A 13,199-nucleotide genomic window follows, 5' to 3' on the forward strand; every position below is an offset into this window, starting at 1 on the left:
CTCGATGTTTTAAGTCTGGTTTTGTTTCTTTTCAGGTGCTGGGAGGAAATAGTGGAATCCCCATTCTGGTGGATCATTAAAACTCCTATTTTGGTGTCTATTTTGGTAAAGTATCAGCACATTCTGCTGGCTGCAAAGCCATCTTTAATGCTAAGTGTGGGGGGTGAAGAGGTGTTGAGAAGTGTTCTGTAAATGTCCAAGGGAAATGCATTGACAGATAAAATCCCACTGTATATCGCATGTCTGGTTTAGGTTGAGGAAGTTCACCCTCCTGATAAACAACTTTAACCGTGGGAAGAGTTTGAGTGACTAGGCAACCAAGGTGGAGCTCATTTCATTTAACTTTGACCACTTCCATCTCAGCTAGTTGCCTGGGGCAGTGGCCATGGGTGTGTGTAGCACAAGGAGGTTGAGGAACATGGTTAGAGATCCAGGAAATGCTCATCATATCTAATGAATCAGTGGATGTCTAAATTACATCAGATGAATTGTGCCATGAATGTTTTTATTTTCTGAACTGAGCATATGCAGAGCCCAGTTGTTCAATTATAGATGTCAACACTATAAAGTAAAATTGGGATGAATCCCATCACAAATTTCTACCTAGATAAAAAGAATTTAGATCCATTCCCCAGATATTTTCCTCTTACTGTAGCATCCAGCATGTAGTTGTGGTTTTTAAGTAAGTCCTTGAGAAGCTTGGCTAATGTCCAGATAAATCACAGAAGTACTTGACTTTTTAATTCTCTGGATATGATCAATTCTGCCCACGGAAACCATGACACTTCTAAGGAACTTAGAGTCGTTCCATCCTTGTTGAATATTACATGTTTCCTCTGTCAGGTATCAAGCCAAAACTTAAAGTAAAATGAACTGAAGTTAAACTTAGCTTTGAGTTTTCTTAAATAAATTCAAATATGTGGGAAGGGAAGAAAAAGAATGCAACAAAAATCAAACCAAATATGTCTCTTTTAAACAGAAATCTTTTCTTAGACATACATTTTTCTTATTCCAAGTACATTATGACCTTTACAAGAAGACTTTTTTTCTGTAGTATTTGTCATACAGGGATCCCAAACTGAAACATTTTGAGTAATTCCATCTTACTGTGCTCACCTCACTGAAAATAAATACAATACTTAGATGGCACATCTCAAAATATTTATATTATCATAGAAAGCTATAGATAGCATTTTCCCTTTAGCAAGGTAAGCTTTTGGTCAAGAAATACATGTTGTTCTCCTCAGCATATGGTCAATAAATCATTTCCTGGTTGCCAAACAAAATTTACCCAGAAATTTCTGACTATCCTTCTGCAGATATCATATAAACCTGTCATAAACCTGTCACAAAAGAAGGGAGTGATAACTGCTATCTGATGAAAAGCAGGTTTCTTCAGGGAGGAATGCAACATTTTCTCCATATCTATGGGAATAAAGCATAGATATCATTGGAAGGAAGAAATACAGATACATAAAATATATAAGATATGTAAGATAAATATATAAGATATTAAGCACTGGGAACAGATCAAGTGCCTTTGATTATACTCTATGTTGAAAAATAAACTAAACAACTTCTCCAGCAGCCTGATAGCCATACCATGCAATGCTAAGGCTATACTAAGCCTATAAATCACACTCCACCTGGTTCACCACTGTTCTGTCCCCATGTTTGCTCTTGACCACTATGAGCAAACTGCTCTGATCTTACCTTCCTTGCTGCAGCTTGTGTGCTATCAAAGCTTATTAGAGTAATTGATCTAGATAATATTGTCTTGAGCTGATAGATTTTACTTGTCACCAAGTCAATGCAAACCATTTTTATAAGCAAAAAAATATGAACAGAAATTATGATAAATGACATGGGATAGATAAAATGTGATGCAATCCATCATAACCAAGAAATACAATTAATTTCGAATCACTCAAAACCTTTGGAAAAAGAGTGTCTAATTGTGACATGTGCTGCTGTCTGCTTTATCCACCTGTTGTTGAGACAAATGTAGGAATTGCTGGAGGAAATTTTACAGTCTGTTTTTGCAGGAAATCAGACTGGCTGGTTAACACAATCCCTTCCACCCATTGGGTCTCTCAAAATCAGAATCATTTGTGCATTTTCTAACCATAAAAAGATAAAGGTTGTCTGCCAAACTAAAGCTAAACCAAGTCCACAGAGGTCTCTCATCACGTTTCTGTTGTATACATTGCGTAAATAACAGCATGATTCCATGGATAGGACCTTAAAAGCAAGTAGATCTGCATTCATTTCATGCCATCTACTACATGCCATTAGGGAATTGCAATTCCTAGCTCCAACCTTTGCTATTGAGTAAGTTTAACATTGCTTGAGTATGTTGGTGGAGCACTCTGAGAGAGAACAGCATCATTTAAAATTTAGGTATTAGCTAGACTCCTGGTCTAACATCCTAGGAGACAATGTTTCCCTCTGTGTCAGTGAGGTCTGTCCCTGCTATACATGGTCTCCAGCTTCTTTCCAGAGTAAGCATGCCCAATAGCATTGCGTACAGGCCTGCTTGAGTGGGTACTGCTTTGTGTTTTGTTCTGGTTTCCTTGGCTCACTGCCTCAGTCTTTGACATGCTCAGCATCCGGTCCCATGTCACCGTCTCCCGAGGGCTTTGACGTCCGTCGCTCCACTAACTCCCAAGGCTCATTTCCTACCCTGTCGTCGACACTACCCCACGCAGCAGGACGTCGTGCATAGCTGTGCTCTATGGGTTTGACATCATCATACTTGGGATGTATCACACAAAGTCCCAAGCAGGCTGATGTCAGGCCCAAGATGGCTGCATCCTGTGTCGGTTTACTTTGTGCTCCCAGATTGGGTTTCTCTCCTCATGGCTTTTTAACAGCAGCTTGCTCCATGGCAAAAATATTGCTGTGAAAGGAAGGCCCCTCTAATGATGGGCTGTTTTCACCCAAGCAAAATAGTAACTTTTTGTTTCTCTGTTTCCTTTCTCCCATTCCAACAGGTGAACTTCATTCTCTTCATTTGCATCATCCGTATCCTAGTCCAAAAGTTGCATTCCCCAGATGTTGGACACAATGAGACCAGCCAATACTCGTAAGTCCTAGACTTTTTCAACCATATTGTATGTCTTTTGGGAAACCTGTTTGACTTTTAGCTCATTACTGCATCTGTCTGCACTGATCAGAATCAAGTATTTGTTATTTGAATAAGCTGACCAGAAATCAGAAAAAGGGGCTTTTTCAAAAACAGGTGGGCATGTTTTATATCAGTTTGAACAGACAGGTGAGAAGGCCTTCTCCTGCGATTAACAATGAAGAAGTGAGAGCAGCAGTAATGATAATTTCAGTAATTCAATGCATTTGTCTTCACTGTTGAAAAGTAGCACTGTCTCAGAAATTCTGCTTGACATAATGCCTTTATTCCAGGGATATAAGGTGAACTTAATGGGGCTTCTTATAATTAAGAACATGCAAGTAAGATCAGTGCTGTTTCTGTGACCAAGACTGGTCTTAGCTGCAGTATTTTGAGACTGCAAGTCGTGTGTTTATCTGCATTAATTTACTCTGGCTTTAATGCAAGTTTGGACCAAAATATTTTTGACTCCTGCCACTGTCCTGGCTCAGCATTCCAACTATCCTGGATATTTATTAAATGTTTCTTAGAAAAAAACTGAGAAGATAAAAGTCCAGGGTCTGCATGGTCACTGCTCATAAATCTTTGTCTTTGGAGGGAGCTGTGCACTTAGGCACCTGGACAAAGCTGAGCTTAGTTCATCTTTCTGCAAGATGAAAGACACTATCAATATTATCCTTAAATACTGACCAGCCTCCACACTGAGTCTTTCTCTCTTGTTATGGTAAATTATGCATTTCATCTGCCCCAAGAGAGTCTCAGATTTATGTAAGGAAATTCCAGTATTTGACCTTAACTTCTCCCTGCAGCAGCCAAAGCCAATTACCTCTTTTTCTGTCATCATAGCACACCAACATTACCAGACCCTGTACTTTCTTTCACCTCCCTTTATGTATTTCCAATTGGGAATTGAATCTTTGTACCCCCAGGATTGCAACAGCTTTGGCCAGGTACATAGATTAAATCAACATATTGAAATATGTTCTAGTACTAAGCAGCAGCCTGGAGCAGTTGGCTCCCATTCATCTCAGTAGAAGCGCTGCCAGCATGCATTGGAAGGGTTATGCCCAGATTACCTCAGAGGTCATGCTGAGCTTCGGGTTCAGGGCTTTTTACTTCACATTTTCCAATGAAGTGAGAGCTGCCAGGAAAGCTCTCTTTGCCTTGTAAACAAACATAGCACAGCCTGGCAGTGAGTAACACAGACTGGCCTGCCAAACAGGAGGTACTCCTAAAGTACAAATAATATTCGTATCTACAGTTCCTCAACTTCCTTTTCCACCTGGAAAAAAAACCCATCCAAGTTCCATTGGGACAGGAATAAGTTGCTTGCTTATAGGTGTCCAAGCTATACAAGATGCTTTAGGACATTTGAAATACTTGCCTGGATCTGACACATAGGATCCAGGGCCTACGGGAGACTTGTATCCTCATACAGTGGCAGCTGGCCACCAGCTGGATTCTGTGGGGAATCTAGAAGTCTCTGTTGACTGTATTGACTATAGCGGGACATGGAACACCACACTTTCCTATGGAAATGAATACTGTGTCCGAACCTGAAGGCTGGATCCCACCAATGGAAGTTCTCGGTATAGTGCTAAGTTGTAGACAGCTATCTGTAGAGACATGTGGTATCCAGACCCTTTTATAAACGCCGTTAGGAGTGTGATCTGCAATTGTAGGTAACCAGATCCTTTTCCATGTTGTTCTCTTACTACCTGAAATGGTGCTGCTGGCTTCAGCAGTTTTGCTGCAGGACCAAGAGATCTTAGCAAAAAAACATGCCGCTAACGATATGTGTGTGTTCCTCCTGCCAAATCTGAGATAAATATGTTTTAAACTAACAACATCAGGGATCTCTCATTTGCATTTCTCCCTCCTTCTCTTGTTTATTTTATGTGGTTTATTTTATAAAAATAGGATGAGTTGACATGTTGACAGTATTGTTCAATTCCAACCGGTTTCAGTTTAGCTGCAGGCTGGAAATTCAGGTGCATTACTGACTCACTCATTAGTGCTACAGATGGATAGTGAGCTGGGCTTTAATGTATTGGAAAACTGTGAAAACAAGTCTCCCAAATCAGTTTTATGAAAATGACAGGCGTGCAAGAATGGGACAGCAATATTTCAGGCAAATAGAAGTTGTTTTCTGTGACAGAAATCTTGAGCTAAATTAATCTGTTTCTATTCTGTACATGTTCATAGATCAATATTATCATCAAAGTTTTCTGGGTAACTTTTCTGTTATGTGTTCAAGGATGATGACTAAAATACTGGTTCATTCCTACCCACCCCAAGGAGCGGAGTAGACTCAGTGCAGCCTAGTGGAGATGTGTTTTCACTAAATTGCCTGTCACCATGTCAGAGAAGGTGGGTCTAAGAAGTCCACCCTGTGCGGGGAGTGCAAGTAAGGAGGTTTTTGGCTGCCAGCAGATAGCTGTAACCAGCTTTGGACAATTTCCCAAGCAGTTCTGCCTCCTGCACAGCCAGGCTTTAGCTCTCTGGGAGAAATTACACCATAACTGAAGACGATGATTCTCCTCATTGCAGCATTTAGGAGGAGGAGTCTTTTAAATATCGCAGGGCTAGACCTTAGGGACCTTGCCTTGAAGCCAAACTGAGATATAAAACATCGCTCAATATTCTGGATAAGCTCAGTGCTGGGAACAAGAGACTGTTTCGGGGTGTTGTGCAAACTAGAGGAGCGTGCTTCTAAGGTCTGGCGTTTATGACCTTTTCATTGCCACAGTCCAGGCTCCAGTGTTGTCTGCAATGATATAATGACATTTTCTAATCCATTGGAGCTTGCAAACAGTGTCTCTATGAATATGATACACTAAGATAGCATCGCGTCAATATCCTCTAGGTTTACTGTTCCTGAAAAATTGGGGGGAGAGGAGAAATCTCTGCAAAGCCAGTGCTGACATTCACTGAACTGTTACCTGCTTAGAAAATGAGTTGCCTTCTTGTATGTTGGGAGCTGAGGGAATTAGGTCTGGGTCATACTAGCGTGTATCACAGTGGTCAGAGCTGCTTCTAGGAGTGAGGATCATGGTACCCTGATGGTCACCAGTGACAGTCCTCTGGCAGAGCAAGACATCCAAGAGGATTCAGATTCTGGATCTACTCACTAGGAGCAGGGATGTACCTGCTAGTGAAGAATGCTGTGGGAAAGGCAAATTCCTGGAAAGTTCCTCAGCTACCTACAGACAGTCATTTTATCTGGAATTAGATGCACCCAGCTGCCTTTCCCTGGACAGCCACAGCCTCTGACAACAGCCTTAATGTCAAGCTGTCTTTGGTCCAGGCCTAGGGAAAACTGAAAAGGTCTGCTGGGAAATACAGTGATGAGCATCATCTTCATAAAGCTGGCACATCAGCCTTCCCAATGAGCTTATGCAGATGGCAAATAAATGAAGATGGTCTGATGGGACTGAGCCTGATGAGACTTTGGAAGTGAAGGGTTTGCAGATGGAAGAACAAGTATTTCAAACTTCCCAGCTGTAGCTTCAATTCCTCCAGAAAGCCTCTGGGACAGGAGGATGCGGGAGGATGTGAGTGACCAAGGGAGCCAAAACCCCCATAAGCATCCTTAGGTCCTTGATTTATTTTATTCCATCAGCTATATTTTAATAATTATTATATTTAATAAATTATAATCTCTTCTTCCTAATTAGACCTCTGATTACCTAGCCTGATACCATTAAAAACTAATACTGTTCAACCCCCTCCTTTGGAGACATTCATTGTGCAATAGCATGTTATTATTCTGAGCTAAACATACCATTTCTCTCCCAGAAGCTGTAATTTTAAGAAATCCCAAGCAAACAAAGACAGTGCTAGCTGGAGATTTGGTTTGTAGAGATGAAAAAAGATCTCTGGTGGGAGGGGAAAAAGAGAAAAGGGAGAAAGAAATACCTCCATTGTAGTTACTAGGAATAAAGATGTCACATTTTATGTTGTCACAATATGTGAAATCACCAGCCATCTTCAGTCTGTGGGCCAAGGAGAAATAATGTAGGGCTGCTCACTCTGCCTCACGTATGTATTTATATGAGAACTGTCAATGAGGAGGAAAGCAAGCCCATGGAAATGCTCTCAGCGTGATCCTTGGTTAGTTTGAACTGTCATACAGTGAGTGTGGCCAGCTGAGGGTCCACCTCCACGTGTCATTGGATCCCAGCTCAGGTTGTCAGAAGGATCCTGGGGAGATTAGGCTGTGAGGAGCTGTCTCAACATTCTTCTTATCATTGTACCCCAGACACTTCTACCTTCTGGGCAAAGACAGCCTCCTGTGCTGCCTCATTGAGGCTGCTGTTGAAAGGCTGGATGTTCCCAGGACCTCAGCATAAGTGGTCCATATCACATCTCCTAAGGGCAAACAAAGGCACTTAACATGCATGATACAGGCTACACCATCAAGATCCAGGTAATCAGTAAATATGTACTGGAGTAAATTAAAGTTTCAGGGTTGCATAGGGCTCAGCTGCAGGATTTCTCATCAGCCCTTTAGCTCCTCTTCCCTCTCTCAGTATGATTCATGTTTGTCTTTCCAACAGGAGGCTGGCCAAGTCCACCTTGCTACTGATCCCTCTCTTTGGCATTCACTACATCATGTTTGCTTTCTTCCCTGATAATTTCAAAGCAGAAGTTAAGCTGGTGTTTGAGCTTGTGGTTGGATCATTCCAGGTAAGCCACCCTTTGGGCCACCAGGTCTGTTGGAAGAGAGGAATGTAACAAAATTGACAAGTGAATAAGCAAATGTGTGAGATGGGTTTTTCCTGGACATGCCAAATGCTCTTATAACTTTACTTGGCCAGGATGGAAGATAATTTTAAATTTTGCCTTCTGGAATTCCAGAAAAAGATTCTCTCTCCTCATTTTAAGCACCTGAAAAGAAAATATACCTCTATAAGTTAGTCACCTGGAGTATTTTTATACATAAGGGAAAAAACGAGCACCTCTGTTCAGTTTATTTATTATTGACATGGTGTGAGATGAGATAATTCACCTTTGGGAGGAGTGTCTTTCTAGCCATTTACAGGACCTTAGCCTGTCTTCAGCCAATTGACTTGCATGAAATTTCTCTTCTGTTAATAAGCCAAGTCCTGCCTGTAGATACTGCTTAAGCAGGATTCCAGTTCATTGGCGTAGGAGGCAGGATCCTCGTGAGGATGGGCAATGGTGCTGTCCTCCACATTAATCTCTAGAAAGCCTGGATGAAGTTTGCTTCTTAACCCCCCCTGCATGCTTCTCTTCAGTCAGTTCCAGGGCTGGGCTGTTAATCTGTTGTTGCGTGAAAAGAAGCACTTCTTTACGTATTTTGTCCCATTACATTCATCTGTTTATCAGCTCTAACCACTTTGCTCTCTCACAGCAGGATGTGTCTGTCCCTGTGTACCATACATGTGTCAGTGACATGCTTTTTGCACTAGTGAGTGAGTTAATGTCCCCATCTACATCATTGTCACTTCACCTCCAGCATCTCTCCTTTGAAAGACAAATGAATCTACACTCACTCCTTGTCTTTAGTGTTGGCAACCATAAGGACTAGAGATAAGTTAATTTTTTTTCAGGGAAATCTGCGATTCTTAAAAATGAAGAGTTACTGCAAGGGATATGGAAAGGAATTTTAGCACTATATCGTGTCAGAGATCATTCTGACCTTGGTGATGTAGTAATGAACATGTTTAGATCTCCTGAACTTCAGCTGACAAGACCAAGCAGGAAAGATAGGTCTAGTATCCCATCATTTTGCTTCTAATGCCCCAGTTTGAATGACCAAGTGCCCCTCTTTGAGCTGAGCTGAGCTGGCTGTTGATGGCTTTAAACACCAGGCTGGAGCAATCTTTGAGTTCACATCCATACATACATCTGTTGCAAGGTACCTTAACCAATCTAGTGCAATCAAGTGGTTTCTAATGGGCTCCTTAGCAGTCCCCCAGCAGTGTGCCCTTTTTCCAGGGCTGCAGTGAGCTTGAGAGGTGCTAAAAGCCTGTTCTCTCCTTTCCCCTAGGGATTTGTGGTGGCTGTTCTGTACTGTTTTCTCAACGGAGAGGTAAGATCAACAGTATTATTTGGTTATGTTAGCAGCTAAAACAAATTAAATGAGAGTGGAGAGTGGATTAAGAAGTGTCCCATTCCTGATGTTACGATACTGGGAGGAAGCATCCAAGTCAAATCACTGCCTCCAGAAAAAAACAACTCAGCCATTTGCCTGGCAGTTTCCAGCACAATTAATAAACATATCAAGACTTTTGTGTGCACAGTAGGGTTGCTGCTCCTAAGTCTGTCCTTTACTCATGAGATAGCATAAGCAGAACTCCCATATGACCATGCATAAACCCTGATTCAAAAGGACCACTTCAGCAGGGAAGACTAAAAGCCATCTTTTAAGCTGTATTTATGTTCAGTACCTCAATGAATCCTTCACAGAATCAGGCCCACTGCCAAGGTGGAGGCTCATTAGTGCAGTGATATTTTTGTACCACGCTCCATCTGTCTATAAGAAATTCAGCAGAGACTGATTAAACCCATATCTAAGGCTACCAAGGAGGTGTGAGCAGCTAAAAAATTGGAGCTGCTGTCAGCTGGATCACTTTCAGGTCAATAAACCGATCAAGGGCAAGAAATAAGAAGCTGTGATCTGGGTTTGTGCTCCAGCTTCCTAGGGAGAAGAAGGGTGTCCAGAATCACAAAGCACCCTCTTACAGCTCTGATGCTGCTTTCAGCCACACTGATGCCATGTGCTCATTACACAGTGGCATGCAGGCAGATAGCCCAGCTCCAGCAGAGACCTTTGCCAGTAAGCCTGAGCAGAGCACGGCAGTACCACACAAACTTATGAACGATCCAAAACCAATACAGGCATTGACGTGACTTGTTAGGCACAGACAAGTGCCAGGTAAACATGTTTGTACCTCACAGGCATTGATCTTGCCTTTCCCCCATTTCCAGTTCTGGGGTTTGCATGCTGGTATTGTACTGTTCCTGTGCTTGCTGATCCCACAGACCCTCATACACAGCTGGTTCACCTGATTCAAACTGTTATCTATAAGTTTGAACTGGAAGGCTGCAGGAGGGGACAGGGATGGTGGTCATATTTGTTCAGGATTTGAATCTGAACAGTGTCAAACAGATGACGTCTGTAAACTCCCTGAACAGGAACAAGTAGCTTATATCAAAAAATCACAGCTGAATGGACAGCTTTACAAACAATCTGTAACTAAATCATTTGTATTTGGACAAAAACAGGGCAATGAAAAAAAAAATTGTTGTCACAAAGTATGTTGCCATTGAAGTTAAGTAGCCTGGCACCTTCACTGAATCAGATATGAAATTCCCTGTGCTCACCTTTCTGCTGAAGCTCGGGGATTTCTGATTCCAGATGTTGTTTGGAGTGTCACCTCTCTTCTACGCACCTGAATGTTCTGGCCAGGTTGAGTTTAGTGACCTTTATAAAATAATTCTTGGCCCCTCCGTAGGTGGGTTGCTCATGGCTGCTCACACAATCATGTCAGAGCAATAGAAAATGCTCCCCTCTGCTGACTTTATTGCCTTTCCACCACCTAGGTCCAAGCTGAGCTCAAGCGAAAGTGGCGGAGGTGGCATCTGGAGCGGTTCCTGGGTTCAGACATGAAGTATCACCACCCTTCCCTGGGCAGCAACGGTACCAACTTCAGCACCCAGATCTCCATGCTGACCAAGTGCTCACCAAAGACACGCCGGTGCTCTGGTTTCCAGGCCGAATTCTCTCTGGTGTGATGGGGAGAGCCTCTCCAAGAACTGAGCATCCAAGTGACAAACTGAAAGACAGAAGAATCCCCCAGGAATCAGTGATACGATAGCAAATCCTTGTGAATTGACATGCTCCGCATGAGCCAACAGAGGACACAAAACTGGAAGAGCCACTGGCATCCAGAACAAGATCAGACAAGCCAGGAGGGAGAGAAATACTTTTCCTCTCTCTCTTTTCAGACCTTTCACTCTGAAGTTTCAAGCCCTCAGGGGTTGATAACTATAAGTAAAGGTCCCAGTCACTTGAGGAGAGCCTGGGAGATCCTGAAGTGTCATAAACAATGAAGTATGGGTGGTAAGGGAGGGGAGAGACTGAGTCCTTGGTGGCTTTAAAAGAACTGGCATCTCTGAAACAGATAAATTGCACTTTTTAAAAAAATGAGCCAGTACGGGAGAGAAGGAGGCAAGAAGAGGCAAGGGGGGGGGGGGGGATGGGGGTGTTGGGAAGCCAAACATATGCATGTGTCAAAAGTTATTGATAAGAAGTGGCGATAAGGTACTGTAGGAGACAAAGTCAGAGACATGGGGAGAAGGGACAGGGGGAACATGAGCAGGAAGGGGAGAGGCCATTGCACAGCGCTTGCCTCTGCATTGTACATGTGTGAAGATTAAGCTGCAGCGCCAGGAAAGGCCCTCGGAGAATGCCACAGTGCTGCAGTGTGTGTTCGCTAATTGCCCACCAACCTTCTTGGCAAAAGTTCTCTAAGCACCCTTGGGTGCCCTCTGGAAAAAGCAGGTCACTGAGAAGGAGCAGTGTGAATGCCCTTCTCTGCACTACATTCATGACATCATGTTTTGTTTGGTTGTTTCAATGAATAGGTAACTCAATTTGCATGTATAAAATCCAGGTACAGATGCCAAAAGGAGAGCATGGCTGCATTTTTCATTCTTTTGAAGTTCACCCATAGATCTTGGTGCATTAGCGCACCCAGGGTCACAAGGGATCAGGGGAAAACAATTGGTCTGTAATTCGTTTGCACTTACTTAGCACACACTGCCAGGAAGGGAGATGTAGAACCCTGTAATCCTTAATTGAATAAGACCTGCCACTCTCCAGATGAAAATATTAGCTTCACAGCAGCAAACAAAATTGCTTTCATCAGAGCAAGTTTGTCTCAGCACATAACTGGCACTCCGGGAGTCAGGAAGGAGTGAAGGAGCTATTAAATTGATTTCTTCTTTGCCTTTTGAGGGGAGCTTTCATCCTGTGATGAAGGCATTGTTAGATCTTTAAGACGTGCATGTGTATTTTGCCTCTTTTCTGGAGGCCTATAAATGTCCCTATAGGGGCAATTCCTATTTGAAGAATGCACACAGATCCCATTAAAACCAAGGGAATAGTTATTTTTTAATTTTTCTTTTCTTGGTGGAGGGGCAAAGGAGAGGTGTCAAAACAGTATGCCAGGCTGGTGGCTCACAGGGCATCAGATGCCCCTTGCATTCCCAGGCATTGCATTTGAGACAATCCCCACAGTCCCAAACACAGTCAGAAGATAGATGACACAGATGTGGATGCCCATGTTTGTGTCCCACCCAACTGCATCAAAAAGGCTTGCATCAGTTTTATGCTGAGGGTGGGAAATCCCTGCCCAGCTCTTGTGTATACTTATTAATTGGGCTGTCATCCTACTGTAACATGTCCCTGTGAAGGAGAATCTGGGTCACCAGTGCATGTACATGTACATTCCTCTTTCAGGGTTCAGAGATCTCAACTCATTTACCAAGTGCTAACAGCACCTGAAATTCTTTTTCTTCATAATGAAATGTAGTTCATTGACAGGAAGCATCTTAACCTTGGTGGGTTTGAGGTTTGTTTTGCTTGCCTTAATCATCTGTGATTCACTGTCAACAAGACACACCGAGCCCAGGAAGAGAGTTTCAGGCTTGGACATTCAGGTCCTTTCTCAGTTCTGATGGGGCAATTATTCCATACCATAATCCTCCCTAGAGCTGTACCTGTTACCATCTGAGTTCGATGCTTCCAAAGTATTTCTCCACATGTGGTACTGAGAATTGCGTAGAGGGCTGAAGTCAGTAAGGGGCATGAGGTACTCCAATACAACTGCTGTGAAGGGTAAACACAGCAGTCATGAGTTTTCAGTGAGCTAGATCAGATTCTGTCACAATGTGTCTGTGGCTACCCAGCCCTCAAAATCTAAAAGGATCAGTAGATACTCTGAAGACAGTCATAATGATCTCGATGGTCCTGGCATTAAAGAGCTGATGAGACCCCAGGCTAGTCAGATGCAAACCATCTTGGTTATGGCCATGTTACACT

At 42.8% G+C, this 13,199-nt stretch overlaps 1 protein-coding gene across 1 annotated transcript in view; it reads left to right on the forward strand.

The window, feature by feature from the left end:
- LOC308217293 (vasoactive intestinal polypeptide receptor) overlaps positions 1 to 10,888 on the forward strand; it is a gene marked incomplete at its 3' end in the record, with an annotated part of 108,995 nt that extends 98,107 nt beyond the window's left edge. Inside the window, exons 9-13 of the mRNA XM_080610283.1 lie at positions 36 to 105; positions 2,994 to 3,085; positions 7,684 to 7,813; positions 9,141 to 9,182; positions 10,697 to 10,888. Coding sequence (XP_080466409.1) covers positions 36 to 105; positions 2,994 to 3,085; positions 7,684 to 7,813; positions 9,141 to 9,182; positions 10,697 to 10,888 — 526 coding nt within the window. The remainder of the gene's footprint in view (positions 1 to 35; positions 106 to 2,993; positions 3,086 to 7,683; positions 7,814 to 9,140; positions 9,183 to 10,696) is intronic.
- Positions 10,889 to 13,199: the final 2,311 nt, after the last annotated feature.

The sequence above is a fragment of the Psittacula echo genome, assembly GCF_963264785.1.
Source record: "Psittacula echo genome assembly, chromosome: 2".
In the NCBI taxonomy this organism is placed as follows: domain Eukaryota; kingdom Metazoa; phylum Chordata; class Aves; order Psittaciformes; family Psittacidae; genus Psittacula; species Psittacula echo.